The sequence below is a fragment of the Hyposmocoma kahamanoa genome, unplaced genomic scaffold, assembly GCF_003589595.1.
Source record: "Hyposmocoma kahamanoa isolate Upper Pololo Valley unplaced genomic scaffold, ASM358959v1 224, whole genome shotgun sequence".
In the NCBI taxonomy this organism is placed as follows: Eukaryota; Metazoa; Arthropoda; class Insecta; order Lepidoptera; family Cosmopterigidae; genus Hyposmocoma; species Hyposmocoma kahamanoa.
In genome coordinates this window covers 13,422,650-13,441,229 of record NW_020653743.1, presented here as the reverse complement: position 1 = coordinate 13,441,229, position 18,580 = coordinate 13,422,650, and the positions used below count along the sequence as shown (strand labels likewise).

General features: G+C 36.1%; 1 protein-coding gene across 1 annotated transcript; it reads left to right on the top strand.

The window, feature by feature from the left end:
• The first annotated feature begins 601 nt into the window (after positions 1 to 601).
• Positions 602 to 11,424, top strand: LOC113228293 (trypsin CFT-1-like). The gene is made up of 10 exons (XM_026461559.1): positions 602 to 617; positions 1,047 to 1,127; positions 1,539 to 1,657; positions 2,235 to 2,320; positions 5,583 to 5,647; positions 5,739 to 5,881; positions 6,134 to 6,190; positions 6,627 to 6,786; positions 8,410 to 8,564; positions 11,174 to 11,424. Exons 1-10 carry the CDS (start codon positions 602 to 604, stop codon positions 11,267 to 11,269), a joined length of 978 nt encoding a protein of 325 aa, XP_026317344.1. The 3' UTR covers positions 11,270 to 11,424.
• The last annotated feature ends 7,156 nt before the right edge of the window (positions 11,425 to 18,580 follow it).

Below are 18,580 nucleotides of genomic sequence, written 5' to 3'. Positions count from 1 at the left end.
AATAGCTATCGGAAGCCGTAATTCAAGAATCTATTTTGTAATAAAAGCTATATTTAGTCCGTTATAATTATTAATACAAAGATCAAATACTTAGAAATAATTCCTTCGATCCGGCCGGATTCGAACCAACGACGTCTTCTGGCAAACCGTGCCAGACACGTCAATAAAAAAATTATACATATCGAGTTCTTAGGTTTTCGCGATTGTTACACATAGGAAATGAAACTATTTTTCCGGATTTAAACAAGGATAACGACATAAAATTGCGTACTGTAGCTTCTATGTCGTTTAATCATCGCTGCGTCATGAAACAAAAAATGTCGCGTTTTTGTACTTTCTTTTTTTATATATTTTACATTATATTACCCTCTGTGCAAAACTGTCAAAATGTTTTAAAATCAGCTATGACTTTGCACCCTTGTTTGCCGCTATGTTAAGCTTTTGCAGTTATTGGCCGTGGCCCTCGCGATGACACAAATATGACGTCACGGTGCTCGCCGTGTTAGCTGTTGTGATAAAAATCGTAAATTTTTTGTTTAGTTTATCACTCAAATTTGAGCGCTAAATAGCTGTATCGAGATACTACGTGGGCTGGGCTCTAATGCGGCTGTCAGCACGTAATACTTTAGTTGACAGAACGTAGGAGATATGCAATTTAGTTTACTGAATTGTCACCACAATATGATAGCCGTGGTAGCCTATTAGGAATACAGTTGCTTCGAAATAGATAAAGCTAAGAAAAAGAAAATTCTCTAGGTGAACACATGTGAGCTACAACAATTAAATTCCCATGTTCAACCCAGGTGGAATTTTTTTTATAATTTCAAGTCGTGCGCGTGATAGTTCACGCCTGTCCATAACAGTTGACTCGCTGGGGTTTGTGGTGAGTTGCAGAGACGGACACGTTTGTCTGCCTCGGTGGTGTGTGGCCAGGGCGTCTGTCTCGTACGCAGCTAGCGCGTCTTAGTTGAGGGCCTGAACTGAGGGGACGCGCGGGGCACGTGAATACCCTTTAAGTTGGAAGCTACGTCCGGACATTGTCGCAGAATACTGCGACCAGGATCTCCGGCTCGAGCCCGGAGAGTGGAGGATAAGCCAGATATCCTCCCGTCCCTCCTGCCGCGCAGGTGATTGGGAACTGGAGAGACGCCATTTACGACGCGGCTGGAAGTGAGCGTGCCTCACAGCTCCGTCACTAATGAGGAGATTTGGTAGTGGACTTTACAGTCGGCGGCTTAGCTAGCTGTGGAATGCACAACGGGAAGTGAACGTGCCTACACTTCCAGTACTTATCTAGAAAATAATGCCTTTCCCGTACTATATACCCTAAGGGTTGGCAGGTAGGGTCACAATAATCAAAGCTAAAGTAGAAAGATGAGGCTGAGAGGGCTGTTGTCTCTTTTTTTATTTTATTTACAAGCAAAGTTAAAAAATTGGCTTCCCCACCGTCTTTTGTCATTGTCTTACCGATAGCTATAATCATAATTATTGGTTGCCATGTTATTGAATAAACTTATATTTGTTTTATTTTTCATCAGTGTCTTGCGATATCGAAGACCAAGTACAATTTGTCCATCTCACTAACATTGTACCGATCGAAAGTCGTATCATAGGAGGGACCCCTGCCTCTATTGACCAATACCCTTTTGCTGCACAGGTTTGTAGTAACCACATTATTTTTTTTGCAGAAATATTTTTATACTTTGTGTGATTCGGAAAAGTTTATTATAATAAAAATAATTCATTTACTCAGCACCATTTTTTTTATAATATCAAATGATAGGACGAAGAAGTCGTAGCCTGATGTTAAGTAACACGCTTGTCCATAACAATTGCTAATAAACTACCCAAAGTCTTAGCGATTTTTAAAGAACACCAACACCCTTTCAACTCTGATCTCCTTTTCGCAAAAACAGTCGCTACATTGAAAAAATATTGAGTGAGTTGATGAAAGCGTCTAAACGGAATTCATATAAATTAAAATTAAACACATTTGGAAGTCATATCAATATATTGTTAAAAAAAAAGAAAAAAGCAATCTCTAGAGTTTCTTGCTCGTTCTTCTCAGGGAGGTCAGAGTAGTGAACGAGCAGAAGCTTAAAAAATGACATTTTCAAGTGTAAAAATTTTACCTATGGAATAAATTATTATTTCACTTTAACTTAGAGAAAAAGAAGATTTTTTTTCCTACCACCTTTATTCAGTTTCCAATTTGATGGTAATGTATTTTTCAGATAATTGTTAGAGGATATCTAACATGTGGTGGATCACTACTTACATTACGAAATGTTCTGTCCGCAGCGCATTGCTTCTTCGATTGGTAAGTCATAATCATCAATTCCTTCTACCCGGGAAATCAAAATCTGTGAAATAATTAATACTCGACCCAATTAAAAAACAATGTCACGTACGAAGTTTCATTCGCATCGTGCGTCTGTTAATTTGGTTGAGTATTACTTATTAGCCGACTTCAAAAAAAGGGAGGAGGTTCTCAATTCGACTGTTTGTTTTTTCTTTATTTATGTTACGTGATAACTTCGGCATTTGTTGTTTGGTAGAGCTCCTTGTGAAAGAGTTCGTCCAGGGTAGTACTGCCACCTTACCTATTTCTGCCGCCAAGCAGTAATGTCAGCAGTACTGTGTTCTGGTTTTGAAGGGTGCCTAAGGGTGCTGGTGAAATTACAACATGAGACTTGTCAACTTATGTTTCAGAGTGACGGGCGCAGTGGCAGTACCCCTCAGATCTTTGCAATATAAAACCCAGGGACCTACCATAACCTTTCCAAAAACAATCTTATTTCAATGTAAGCTTATTATAATTTTACTCATATTCGTACCATGATGAACCTGTCAACCAAGTAATGTGGCATTGCAAAAGTGATTGAAAGAACGAATGATTTCCCAATATTGTCTATTCCTTACTAAAAATAGGAAAGAGATAACGCTATGCGAACTACATAGTGCCATCTCTTTCTTTTTTGGTGTTCGTCTTATCGTAGTATAATGTTTAAGTACTTAGTGTTATTTACATTCAGATAATTTTTAATGTTAAAAAAGAAAAGTATGTAATAATAAAATTTATTATGTTTACGCTGTTTTCAATAATTATTCCGCATTTTCATGAAGAAAAACAAATAAAACAAGCTGAGTCTTGATTGTCACGTTGTGAATTCGGAAAGTCTAGTGTCAACTGTTAGTGTTGCCAAGAAGCACATAGATGGCGCTGTCAAAGTTTAGGAAATAAACATCGCGTATTTTTATTTAAAGAGAAATTATTTTCTATATACTATTAAATAAAAAAAAAGAATCACAACATTGAAGATATATGTAAATAAATAACTTTTAATCATTACAAATCAACATTTAGCCAATAAATTTGAAAATAATATTGTTTCCATTGCATCCGTACAACTATTTTAAGATTGCTAAATTTGACATAAGAACAATATTATTTTAATGTTAAGTCGCGTCATAGTACGAACTGAGTGAATGAATAGTCACAAAGCTGCCAATAAAACATCATAGTTGTAACTTTATAATAAACTTATTACTTTAAGCGCGTCATGGTTCGAAAAATCAATGTAAGGTTAAAGTAATATTGTTTTAAGAGGTTGTGGTAGGCCCCCTGATTATATTTAAATATACGTATTATATATAGAAATTCGATTACATTGGCGACAAATTAGTATTCCTTATTAAGTATTTGCTATAAATTATTGTCTCAAAAATTTATATTTGTGATGCAATGCTGCAAATTTGTTCTTTGACTCGAGTGTTTGTATTGAAACATAAGCAAGCGAACTAAAAAACATCAATTTTTTAATTATAAGAAAAAAGTTTATCTTCGGAAGCGTTCTGAATTTACACCTCATCAATTTTTATTCTTGCTTGTGCTTTTATTTTGTGTCATTGACGAATTAAATTAATTTAATAAGCACAATTAGTTGTCATTGTCAATTTAATGTCTTCAATAATAAGAATAAAATATACCAACGGGTTTATATTACGTAAATAAATAATGTACGACAAATCGCGTAATTGAACGTGTCATTATCTTTATTTTTTCATCGAAAGAAAAGTTAGGTGCACCACAGTCCATCGTCAAGTTCGAATTTCAAAAACCTTTTCCACTCTAGCGTGGAAAAAACGCTTTTGCGCGCATATTTCTAATGAGAAAGAAAGTCTTTCCAAGCTAGTGAGGTGAAAATAATATTGTGGTTGTGTTTCTGTAACCTACTTACATATTTAAACACTAACCATTTAAAAATTAAACATATATTATGTTATGTTTAAAAAAACAGTAAAAAAAAAAAGAAATTTTATACGCATTGATGACGAAACGGTTATTTATTTATTTATTTATATATACAATTTCACAGCATTACAGTTATTTTACCAAGCCACTGTGAAATCCATAAAATTAAAAATAGACATATTTTTTATTAGTTCACAGAAGACAGCCGTTCACCCATCCTCTCACATAACCTCAAACATTCATCACACACAACCGCCCATCTACTAGCTAAAACATCGCAGTCAGGTGCCGATACGAGAAGCTCGTTTACGTAAAGCAAAGCGCGAATAAGCGGCGATTTTCTACGGGATACAGTGCGGGTCTCCTGCACTGCCAGCAGGTGGTAACTGCGAGGCCGTAAATTAAACTTGTTTTCTAAAGGGATGAACAAGCGCACCAGTTGCGCCACCACTTCTGGACAGTCTGAATTTCCACGCAAGGCGCTGGCAGCAGTAGTCAGTAGCGTATAATTACGCCTTACCTCTAGTTATGTCCTTATCAGGGCTGTTGCGAATATCGGCATCAATATATTTCTATATCATTGGCCTTCAATTATTTCTTCCAGTGATAAACAATTATGTACACATGTGTTACAATATAGAAGCACTCGGAACCCCAGCAAAACATTTTTTTAATACTATACTAATGTTATGTAGAGGATTATGTTATTTTTAATACTATAATCATTGACTTACAATTATATGGAAGTCGGGTCCGCGCTAAAAAGTGTCCGAACTTATAGGGCGTTAAAACCGTATACAGAGCGTCATTCACGCTTTAGTCTTCGTTTGTTCGACAGACAGCGAAGCAAGCAAAATTAGACAGTACTGCGATGACATTACAATTTAAATTCAACGTTTTAGCTTTTTCATATTCCTTTACATGTCACTACGTTTAAATAGATTGACTTAGGACATTTTTTTCGAGGTTTTTGTATTAGACTGTGAGTCAATGACTATAATAATCTAAAACTTTCAAATAACGGCTTAACAAAAGTTTTCACAGCCGTGAACAATATATGGTGGACCAATCAGGGTGTATTTTTTCACATTTAATAAAAAAAAAGTGTTGTTGCAAAAGTGTTTTTTTGTATCGCCTATTCTTTGAAATACCTTTGACATGAATTTATTATTTGAAAATGTCAACGTTTGTCTTAAAAAAGTTACCAATTTCCTCTTTCAGGAAGCTTATGTATATTATTACAAATTTGGAATAAGATCGTTTTGTAATTGCCTTATTTTTTTAATATTTTAAATAAAGTCATTTAAAATTCAATTTCTTTTTTCAGGAATAACAATTTAATTAGGACTCGTGATGTGAGAGTGCGCGCTGGAACCTCGAATAATAATTCGGGTAAAAAAATAATACATTTCTTTTTCTAATTCAATTAAACTGGTAAGTAATGATTTGTTTCTATTTGAACGATTATGATATTTGTCCACAGGCGGAACACGTCTCAGAGTGTCACGTATAGCCATACATGAACGATATAACATGCCTCTACGTGATAATGATATCGCGATCTTGCAAACGTCTTCGCGGTTCCCTCGAGGCTCCAGAATCCGTTTAGCCTTGATTCCCTTTCAGGTAATTTGATACGGCAAAACATGTAACACGTAACTCCGTACAAACCAACTGTGCGTTCATTGTAGGCGACTGTCTTCTGTCAATATCTGCATTAAATTAAATACTCGATTCAAAGCACTGTGGATTCTACGCACGTGGATGGCCCGCAGGCGGACAGTCCGTAAGGGCCGTACGCACAGCTATTAAACCAGCCTTAGGAACGTGCTAGCAATAAGACATAAATCATATCAAAATTATATATGAAAATTTCAGAATGATGTCGTGCCTGACAATAGTCCCTTGATACACATTGGATGGGGAATAACGTGGGTAAGTTTTTTAAGGTTTGTTTGTTAAATAACTCGACTAGTATTTGGCGTACGAAATTACAATTGATTTTTCAATTTGCTTTGTGTCTACAAAATCTACTAAAGACAATTATTTAGATGGGCGGTAGCGTCATTAGGTTAATTAACACTAGTTTTCGCCAGGCATTTTCGCCTAGCAAATGCACAACTTTTTAAGCAGAATATGTGTCGTTTTGAAGAGAGTAAACCAAAGAATACAACAACATTACGAAAAAGCTAACGAACGAGGACAAGGCCTAAAGATGAACTAATAAATGCACAGACGACAACTCTTGGCATAACTTGATAACGATGGACAACAATATTTAAAATCTACAATTATTTGAGTCAGTAGTTAAAACACAGTGTCAAAGTTGCTAAATACTGTATATTGTTGATCCTAATTTTACATACTCTAGGTGCATGGGCAGCAATTGTCGCCATATCTGAGGCATGTACCTGTGCTCAAAATAAACCGGGAAGTGTGCGCTTCGAGGTACCAACAACTCGGAGTCGAGCAGAATTCATCTTTCCCCGTCACTGAGAACATGATGTGCGCTGGTCTGCTAGACTTAGGAGGTGAGTGCCGTCCGGTAGCCAACAGCTCGCGATTTATTAACAGTTAAAATGTTTTCAAATTTCGTTTAGTCTAATATAAACTTTAAATATGAATTAAATAATTTTTTTTACACTACACACTCTTAACTGTATGTATATATTGCAAAGATTATGTAAATATTTATTCTATATAAGAGTACACACTGCAATAACACAATATACACATAAGACGTAGGTCAATTCATAAGACGTAACAAATATTTACGTAGTGTATTTTATTTTCTGTTTCGGGACACATGCGTCAGTCATTCACTTGGCTAGGGTCCATTGAAAACCAGCGTCACAGCCGAGTGTTGGTCGTGACTTTAGCTGAATGGGATCATTTTGCATGCGCCACACACGTCAGTATAGTATTATATAACTTGTTGTTTGAATGTTGTTACGTTGTTTTTTGTTTCTCTGTTTTATTTCTCATTTTTATAATGTGGCGTTGCAATAAATGGTTTCTATTTTTATTCCTAATAATAACAAATTTCAACAAATTAGCTCAATGTAAATATAATAACAATAAGGACAGCTTCACAATGGTCGTGAAGAGGAAGAGGAAACCCACCAGCCGTAACTAGTGTGGCACAGCACCTACAGGACCTAACTTCCAGCTGCATCGGGCCATATCGATGATGCTGCTCTACCTGGCACGACTGCATTACACCACGAAGTCTGAGAACATAGTGGAGTACGTCAAGATAAAAGCCAAATATTGTTGTTGTGGCGTAGTAATAAAAGATTTCTATTCTATTCTATTCTATTCTAAATACACCCTGAAAGTCGAGCGGTTTTGAATGTGAACGTGAATTTTAATTCGTTTGTGGTGAGAGTCAAACATCTGTCGACTTTCATGAAGAAAGAGTTTTGGCCGAAGGGTGTCATATATCGGCGAATCCGCGGCCGGTTACCTGACACCAGATTGCGCCACACTTCGCCACCAATTCGTGAAGATTAGTTAGAAATACTGTTTTATTGTATTGTATGTATATTATTCAAATGTAAGTGTGCATTTGACCTCCATCTCACCGGATGGAAAGTGATGTTGAGGTCGACGATGGAGCATGCACATCTATTTAGTCCTTAGGGTATAAATTATATTAGTCATGTGGTCTGAATTAACCATAGTAATTCAGACATATTTCTTAACGACACACTTTAGTGGTTCATGCGAGCTACATTAGGGATCAAAAAAATTGAAGTAAATTAATTTGCTACTACGCAAACATAGTGAAGGTGAAATCGTGCAAAATATCTGCGCTTGTCTAGAGTATTTTTTCATTCAGTTACTTTTCTCACCCTCCCTCCGCATGAAATTAATAAAATAAATAATACAAGAGCAACTGCAGTCACAAACACCATCATAATATACCCGACACGTGTTTTTCCTCTCCACGCGGCATCCTCAGGGACTGTTGATTGCTCGACTCTCGGCCGAAGAATCGATTGACGATTTAACCTTCACTGGATTTGCGGAGTAGCAAATTAATTTATGTTCTTCCATTTTTATTAACATGGACTTACGAATAGTGCCTTTTCCGAAACGAAAAATTTACTTGAACAGATGCTATTTGTTAATGTATTAAAAATGTGTTCCAGGGGCGGGTGCCTGCCGAGGCGATAGAGGTGGTCCGCTGTTGTTCAACAGGACTATTGTCGTAGGAGTGGTGTCATGGGGACATGACTGCGCACACCCGCAATACCCCGGCGTCAACATGCGTGTGGCTAGATATAGTAATTGGATTAATGCTACGGTCAGTTTGATTTTATATTCTTCTTCTCTTAATCCATTACAAGAAATATCATAATTCTTGTCAGTAAAAAATGGCCATTGAGTTATTTGGAATTGTGAAATTTTTCGATTTCCAGACACACAAACGGCGTATATCCCAATCAAATTCAAAAGGCGCTGTCGGTGGTAATTTACCATCTGACATACCCTGTGTAGTGGGAAAGTAATGAAACAAAAGTCGAAATTGTGTCTCGAATGTAGGAAATACGTATTAGGGCCATTCTCATTTCTGCAATTTTTTTTTTGTGCATATGTAAAAAACGATATACTTGTTACTTAGTCTATTCCTATTTCAAATTAATCGAGGTAGTTTATATTAATAATGATTTTTATTTGTATTTACACAATATAAATATTTATTTAAATCGTCATTAACAAAGTGACGAAAATGTCACTTCCGTGTCGTGTGCAATGTCCATTTACAATGCTGCAAATTAAAATTAAATATATTTATCTGTAATAAATAAACTAATCTATATTATTTTACGATAATACATAGAATAAACTTTCTAAAAAACACTAAATAATTGCGACAAAAATAAAATAATGGATTCAAAATATTTCATAACGTTTGTGCATGAAAAAATTGTCACCTCCATGCATAAACTTATTGAACGCAGCCATAATTTATTAAATCAGTCAACACAGTGTCTGAACAATTACAGACAACAAACACAATGCCATCTTGAAAGTTTTTGACAGTTTGCCACTTCCGAGATAATAGTTTTGGCGCACTGACCTTTAAAATACAATTTTTCAAAAATTTGCCTGCTGATGCCATGGAGGTGACACAATTTCGATGGATTTGTGTCACTCCGTGGAGGCATTTTTCTTTTTTCCTTTCTTTCATGAAAACTACAGTGATAATAGCTAGGTTCTTAAGCGAAACATATTGCAGGATACGTTACCTTTCATTTGAGACTACTTTAAATAATATCAGAAAACATTGTATTTTTTTATTATTTTAAGTCCGTTTTTGAGAATGGCCCATTATTGAGATTTTTTGTGAAAATATATTTTTTTTATAATGTTAAGTGACGGGAGGAACAAGTCATGCGCCTGATGGTAAACTACACGCCTGTCCATAACAGTTGCAGTGCCACTCAGAGCTTTAAATCGCAAAGATCTGAGGGGTACTGCCACTACGCCCGAAACCCTGAGACATAAGTTAACAAGTCCCATGTGCCTATAGTTTCACCAGCTATTTTATGATTATTTAGCAGCTGTAACAAACCTACTTTATGTATTAGACGGCCCAAGCTAGATTGGTTACTTTTAGTTCCCTAAGAATCCGCTAGATGGCATTGATCCATTTGGCGGTATTTCTGAATCGCGGTGTTAAGATTTTCCCTCGAATGGTGACTACTCGACTATTACTCCTACGGCTACTCTTCTCTTCCGGTGGCGTAGTCAAGGCCATCAGCGGCCAACTGCAAAGTGTCCTTAAAAAAAAGTTAATGTGCACAGAAATCGGAGAATACCGAGAACTCAGTTAGGCTAACCAGAGTTGAGTCCCTTCTTGGGAACTGCTAATCGGACCTTCTGATATTGCGTACGCTCATATAGAGTGGAATTCATCATCTCGCGGAACAGTTTCCAGGAGTCGAATCCCTTCTTGGGAATAACTGCCCGGACCTTCCGCATATAGTGTGAAATTGTATTGGACTTAAAGTTTCCACTTGGCTGGAGCTGCGTAACCTCATCCCACGGTAGAGAGAGACTCCCTCCTTTACACAGCTTTATTATAATTATTAAGACAAAGATTGAACACACAGAAAAACTTTTTCGACCCAATGGGACTTGAACCCATGACCATACCGCATCGTAGTATTGCTCTTACCAAGTGAGCTAAGGGTCAAGTTATCGAGTTGTCGAAATTCTCTTATGTATCAGATTTTTATTCTTAAATAATTCGTTTTACACTTTTATTTGTGACCGTCAGGATGGCTGGTCGCCTGTCGCATCTGGCACTGAGTGTATATTCAAGAATTCTTCGTAAAATTTTCAATCGGTTATATTTCTTTAACTAATGTAGATAAGAAGCGTATACCTTTAATTCGTGAAAGTAGCAAATAGGTAGCAATTATTGGTAATACATAGTTCTGGAAAATCTGCTCACTTCAAGCTGAGCAAAGTGGCGACTAGCCATCCTGACGTCAGAATGGCTGTTCAATTATTTTTTAATTTCTCAGAATATAGCAAAGGTAGCAATTATTTAGTAAAGGTAGCAAATAGTAGCAAATAGGTAGCAATTCTTGAATATACACTCAGTGCCAGATGCGACAGGCGACCAGCCATCCTGACGGTCACCTTTTATTTGAATTTTTTTTTCTGTTTTCAGGATTTTATACATCGTATCGTGTAACAAATTAGCGTATTGTTTAAACAAATACCCTTAGGTGTATCGTACTCCTATATTTTTTGTAAGACTTTTACAGTAAATATCTTAACCATTTGATCTAGCCAAATAGTTCTTCCCTCTTCTCCTCCGTTGGCTCGCATTATAGGTGAATGTGGGTGTCTTTTTAAATACACTGAATTTTATAGAATGTCTATTTGTTTTTATTACAGGTAGCTAACCTCAACGGGAGTCCATCTGTGAGCGAATCGAGAGTAATTCTACTGTTCACACTCATCTGTGCAATTATCCACTGGCACTCTAGTTAGATAAATTAATTTCAATTTAGAACATCTATTTATATTTATATCATGATCTAAAAGTACTATTTTACAAGTTTTTATATGTTGTTTAAATTTTATAATTGATTTTATCCAGATTAAATCATGGTTCTGTTAAAAATGTTTATAACTTGAATGAAACACACATTTCCATCAGCATAAACTACGCAATCTTACCTCCAGACCCTTTCATTCGCACAATATCTCTAGAAGCAGGAAGTGGCTGAATAAGAGGATTGTTTTAGCTTCCGTTGAACCACTTCTTTTATTAGACATATCTGTGTTATTTGAATTCAGCTTTCAGTTTATACTTGTAAGTTACTGTAGCTGTCAAAGGCAATTAAGAAAATTAATGTCATCATTCCTTACATGAGTTTTTTTAAATACTACATATATACAATGTGTTGATTTGCATTCTCGCCATATTTACAGAGGTCATTCTATATCCGAAACTGAACCCAAATCAATTTAAATCTAAAAAAATTTATTATAGACTTATTTTTTATATAATACGTGTCCAGAAATCCCCATTCCCGTCGAGGCTTATATAGTGATTTTCTCAAGCAATGTGAGGAAAAATAAAATAAAAGACTAAAGAGAAGAAGACGTATAATAAAAAATTAAAAAAATCTTAATTCAAATTAAAAGTAATATTTGACATCGTTTTTCCACGCACATTTACATAGTAGTCTGTTCAACTTCTGATGACGCGGTTTATTGTGTATCCATAAATATATACTTTCATTATCTCTCTTCTCACTAGAACTTATTTTCGCGACGAACATAGAAAAAAAGTTACAAAGACAGAAAAGAATACCAAAAAATTTTAGTTTATTATACCGCCTTTTTTAAAAAAAGAATAATAAGCGGTAAAGGTAGGTACTTTTAATTCTCGCAATCGCGAAAACTTGGCAGTTGGCTGTATGAGTTTTTCTATTGTCTGTATACATAGATAATTATTAGTAGGTAGATTTGAAAGTTTAGAGAAGAGGACAGTAATGGATTTTCATACTTACTTTGACCTTAGGCCTTGGCCGGGAAGAAGTCGCATGCTCCACAAATGACAAACTTTCCGTGTTCGTTATATTTGAGAAAAGCTTAGAATAATAACGCATAGAATGATAGTTTCATATCAAACGAACTGTCACAAGAGAGGCAAAAACCAAATTCATGTAGGCGTAAGCAACTTGTATCTACGCTCGTCGGCACGCACACAAAAATTCAAATAATGATGCCATGGAATAACATTTCCCTCAAAAGTGGGGAAATTGTATCTTGCTTAACTCATCATTAAGTTAAAGGTGCCTACTGATTTGCCCGACATTGTCGATCAGGTGCCTACAAATGTGCTCCATTTTGTCGATCGACAATGTCGATCAGGTGCCTACAGGGGTATGCTCGACTTTGTCGATCGTTACTGTTGATCGACAATGTCAAGTGACAAGAATTTTCAAAAATTTATTTTTGGTAATCCTTATGGAAATGGCATTTATATCTGAATACACGATGACGGACACGACTTTTCAAATAAATGCAATATGGGAATCATTTTCGAGGTATTCGAATATGGCACTCATTTCTAAATCCAAGATGGCGGGCACGATTTTTCGAATAATGGCAAGTTGGGTATCATTTTCGAGGTATTTGGGGGGTGCTCATTACAAACATGGCACTCATTTCTAAATCCAAGATGGCGGGCACGATTTTTCAAAAAAATACTATATGGGTATCATTTTCGAGGTATTTGGGGATGCTCAATGTGAATATGGCACTATTTGTAAATCCAAGATGGCGAGCACGATTTTTCAAATAATGGCAAGTTGGGTATCGTTTTCGAGGTATTTGGGCTCATTACGAATATTGCTTTTGTTTGAACTGTCGTGTCTGCCATATGTCTGTCGTATTGAGCATCCCCAAATACCTCGAAAAGGATACCCATATAGCATTTTTTGAAAAATCGTGTCGGCCATCTTGGATTTACAAATAAGTGCTATATTCGTAATGAGCACTCTCAAATATCTCGAAAACGATGCCCAACTTGCCATTATTCGAAAAATCGCGCCCGCCATCTTGGATTTAGAAATGAGTGCCATATTCGTAACGAGCATCCACAATTACCTCGAAAAGGATACACATATTGCATTTAAAAAAAAATTGTGTCCGCCATCTTGGATTTAGAAATAAGTACTATATTCGTAATGAGCACCCCCATATACCCCGTAAACGATACCCAGAATCAAAATCAAAATAATCTTTATTTCATAGGTAAGCATTATTACACTAGAAATCGTCACATTGGTTAAACTCTACCGCTCATTCGTAAGGCAGATTCCCCTGAGAAGAATGAGCAAGAAGCTCTAGGGGTTGCTCTTTGTAAACAACATTTGTACGCATTTAACTTGCAGAAATGTAGGTCAAATGCACACTTACATTAGAATAAAAATAAAATCTGCAGCCATCGCGATATTGCCTATTCTCAATAAATTACGTAATATAATTATTTTGAAACAGAATAGCAAAATTGGGAGAAAGAAATCCGTTACTTTGCAACATTTTCGTGTCTTGTTGCAACGAAATTAATTTTCGGTTTTAGTGAATATTTATATAAAAATACAAGTTGAAACGCGTTACTTCCTTGTGGAATGTGACGTTAGTGTCTATTTTATGTTTGCCTGTTCTATTTTTACACCCATTTACCGCACATTTCGTCATTTTTAGCAAAAATTTTTGAGCTGTTCGCGGTGCAATTTGACTTTGAGCACTGACAGCCCGCCCGCTCGTGTAGGCCCTTTGGGAAGCCTCTAACTTGCCTCACTTAGCGTGCGCGGGCTAGGTTTCTATGCGTTATTATTCTAAGGAGAAAAGTTATATTAACAATCACACACTCACAACTTAAAAACAGATTATCGATTATCGTAAAATAAAATTTTTGACAACACTAACTGATTATCGATTTATTGACCCGCTGATAATAAATCGATAACAAAATATGCAAAAGTACATTTGTCATCATTTATCGGACGTTAGTGTAATCGAAACCATCATGAAGATCTTACTGAGTCTTGTCCTTTTGTTCAGTGTTGTGAGCTGGGGTAAGTTTTTTTTATATATTAAGCGCAGTCTCGAAGAAGATGGATAAGATTCTCGGTCGTAGGATCATCAAAATACAGAGAAAAACAGCTATAAAGTGTTGCATTAAAAGTAGGTGCAGTCAACAGCGCATAAAGCTATTACACACTTTTGTTCGAATCCTGGGAGATAGAAGATCCATCAGTGTGTGGCTTTATGCTGCCGTATGTATAGTTGGGGAAATATTATTTGCACCCATTCCTCATAACACTTCATCTTTAGAGTACAATGTAACCCACCCACGTACCATCTGTATAGTGCAAACAACTAGTTTAAATATCGAGTTCTTAGGTTTTCGCGATTATTACACATAGGAAATGAAACTATTTTTCCAGATTTAAATCGCGTATATTTGTTTTTTCAAACAAACCGACGTTCGTTTTGACGTTTGTCAACCGTGACCATGGGACCTGTAAAGGGCCCGAAACGTCGGTTTGTTTGAAAAAACAAATATACGCGATTTAAATCCGGAAAAATAGTTTCATCAACTAGTTTAAATACTTTTATGCATGCAACACTAAATTCTAAAACTTCAAAGAAACAAAAAACAAAATACGATAAAAAACAAATTTTGTGAAAAAAGAAACAAAAAGACAAAATAAAAACAGAACAGGTCCAAAAATTCTTAGAATAATAACGCATAGAAACCTAGTCCGCACACGCTAAGTGAGGCAAATTGAAGCGCGCCCAAAGGGCCTACACGAGCGGGCTTCAGTGCTCAAGGTCAACTTGCACCGCGAACAGATCAAGAATTTTAGCTATAAATGACGAAATGTGCTGTAAATGAGTATAAAAATACGTCAGACACACAAAATAGATACTAACATCACATTCCACAAGGAAGTAACGCGTTTCAACTTGTATTTTTATATAAATATTCACTAAAACCGAAAATTAACCTACTACTAAAACTAGCCTACATGAATATGATTTTTGCCTCACTTGTGACAGTTCGTTTGATATGAAACTATCATTCTATGCGTTATTATTCTAAGCAAAAATTAAGATAGCGTAGTGTTCATTGGACGTATCGAGTTGCACTATCACTTTTTACAGTGTCGATTGCACTTTTCACGTTTGCTTGTAGCTCGTCACAGCTTTGAGCTTCTTTGAATGAAATTCATTACGCGAAAAGAAACCTTAGATTTGCAAAGCCTTGAACTGACAGGCGCTGGATCCTCTCCACCTCATTCTCGGGTTCCATTAATGATGGTGACGCATAAGCATAAAAATATATCTACATAAAATTATTAGCTGATAGTAAAATTTCAACAATTTTTCTTTATCGATACCTGGATATAACGGTACTCTTTATCTATTATCATAGCAATCAATAACACATATTTTAAATATATCTTTATAACAAACACTGTTCTGTCTCTCCCCTTCGTAATGTGAAAAAAAATGGTAGGTACAATCCGTGCGCTACAATTTACAAATTAATATGATTAAAAAAATATGAGGAACAGAAAATTTAATGTGGCGCGACGAGTCGTTAAACCACTCGGCAATTTGCAGTTTTTGGGTTAAATGTGAATTTAATAACTACAGGGCTTCAATTGAAAACTAAAATTTTGCAGGTTCTCTGTACTTATAAATATCTCCATATAAAAATTATGTACAACGTTCACTGACTTACAATTATAAGGACGTCGGGTCCGCGCTAAAAAGTGTCCGAACTTATAGGGCGTTAAAATCGTATACAGAGCGTCATTCACGCTTTAGTCTTCGTTTGTTCGACTGACAGCGAAGCAAGCAAAATTAGACAGTACTGCGATGACATTACAATTTAAATTCAACGTTTTAGCTTTTTCATATTCCTTTTACATGTCATTACATTTAAATAGGTTGACTTGGGACATTTTTTTCGTGGTTTTTGTATTAGACCCGTCGTCCATTTATTTGTAAGTCAATGACAACGTTAGATATTTTTTAGAATAACATAGAATTATTTGTTTCGGACTATGATCCATAGTAATGTTAGTAATACAGTAAATTTTTCTTACGTGCTAAGTACAATACAAAATTAGTTAATTCTAAAGAATTGCCACCTCTAGACCACTACCCTACGCACATGTAGTTGCACCCAATGTCGTTGGTAGGGGTAGTCTAGCCTGTTGGCAACAACGGCTAGGATGCCATTAGCGCTGCCGCGCACAAGCATCATGCTGCTGCGTACCCGCATCATGCTGCTGCGTACCCGTTCTCCACCTGGGTGAAGCACGGGGTACTTACAAGTCCTCGTGCTCCACCTGTTAGTAAGTACAGTCGAGCGCATGAGTCATCTAATCGAAAATTAAAACCAAAGTTCAGAAAACAATTAATTCAAAGATTATTCCTGTTTTATTACCACGATATTCATATGTTTTTGTGAAAATATTCCAGCAGTTTATTATTATTGATACAAAGTTCGAAATACAAGCCAAATTGTTGCCTTTATTGCGGCTTTTGCTGTTGTCAGCGCCACCTGTGACTTGAACTTACAGAACTTATGAAAGTTGCTCAGCAGTCACAAGAAAAAAAATTTAAAATCTTTTAATTCCGCACATAATGGCATGAAAGCCATCTGTGTGCGCCTCCGGGAACACGCATCCGGATGCACTACAGTGTCGCGGCAGCCCCATAAGCGTCCTAAAAGCATTTTATTCTTAAATTATTTGTTTAAAACTATTTAAATTAGCCTGTTTGTAAACAGGATTAAATATAATCCGGATAAAGTACATCCTATCGTCTAACAAACTAGTACACTTTTTAAACAATATCCTTAGGTGTATCGTACATTTTTTGTAAGACCGATACTTGCCGCTAAGCAGCACCATGTCATCGGCATCGCTTAAGTCATTACATCCCGCATGCATGCTTGAAATGGAAAAAGTAACATTATTATTATCTTTCTTATAAAGTCTGTGAACTGTAATGGTTGTTTAGCCGACAAAAGACTAACGCTCAACTACACTGGCGCAGAGTCGAAGCGTCGCGACGCGTCGTGCTTTTCGCCTATAGTATATTCATCTCTATTTTCCCACTATTAAGGTACAAATTTGTGTTATGCAAATATGGAAACGGACGTCGTGAGCGCAGTGAGGCGTCAGACGCCGACCACACTGTGATCCGGGCGCACTAATGCGAGCGTCGTCGTCGTCGTCGCCTAAGTGTGATTGGGTTGCAATTAGACACATTTAATTTCTTTATTTAATCTTTTATTACACAGGAAAGTAGAAATCACATTTACTAAAAAAGAAAACACAAACACAATGCACCGCTTATTTCTAAAATAAATTTCTTCCTGTAGAACTAACAACAGGACACAATAATTTAAAAATAACGGGTTTACGTGCTCAGCAAAACAAAAGTTGTGTAGTAAAAAAATAGTTATTTTGTTATGCAAGGCTGCAAAGTTGTTATTTGGCGCAAGTGCTTGTATTGAAATCAGAGCAAGCATTCCTGAGCATAGCGAGGGTTTCAGGGCACGAGACGCAAAACAATTTTGCTGCCGAGTGAAACACACAACTTTTCATCTCTTTATATCGAGGAAAATGGTAGATGAAAGAAAAACAGTTGAACTTTAAAACATCAGTTTTTTTCAATTAAAAGAAAAAGTTAATCTTCGGATGCGTTCTGAATTTTCAACTCATCAATTTTTATTTTTGCTTGTACTTTTATTTTGTGTGATTAAGTGATTGCTGAAATTATTTTAGTTCTTCGACGAATTAAAATAATTTAACAAGCACAATAACTAGTTACCATCGTCAATATAAGAATAACAAGAATAAAATATCCGTTGGTTTATATTACATAAATAAGTAATGTACGACGAATCGCGTAGTTGAACGTGTCATTATCTTTTTTTTCATTGATAGGAAAAGTTTGGTGCACCACACTACATCGTGAAATTCGAATTTTAAAAACCTTTTCCACGCTAGCGTGCAAAAAACGCTTTTGCGCGCAGATTTTTAGTGAGAAAGAAGCCTTTCCGAGCTAGTGAGGTAATAACGTACGACAAATCGCGGCGTTGAACGTGTCATTATGTTTTTATTCTCATCGAAAGAAAAAGTTAGGTGGACCACTGTCCATCGTCAAGTTTGAATTTCAAAAACTTTTTCCACTCTAACGTGGAAAAAATGCTTTTGCGCGCAAATTTCTAATGAGAAAGAAAGCCTTTCCGAGCTA

Excerpts from the sequence above, each read along its gene's own strand:
- LOC113228293 (XM_026461559.1), top strand. Across the intron at positions 5,648-5,738 it reads AACCTCGAATAATAATTCGG|GCGGAACACGTCTCAGAGTG; the intron begins GTAAAAAAATAA and ends ATTTGTCCACAG. Across the intron at positions 6,191-6,626 it reads TTGGATGGGGAATAACGTGG|GTGCATGGGCAGCAATTGTC; the intron begins GTAAGTTTTTTA and ends TACATACTCTAG.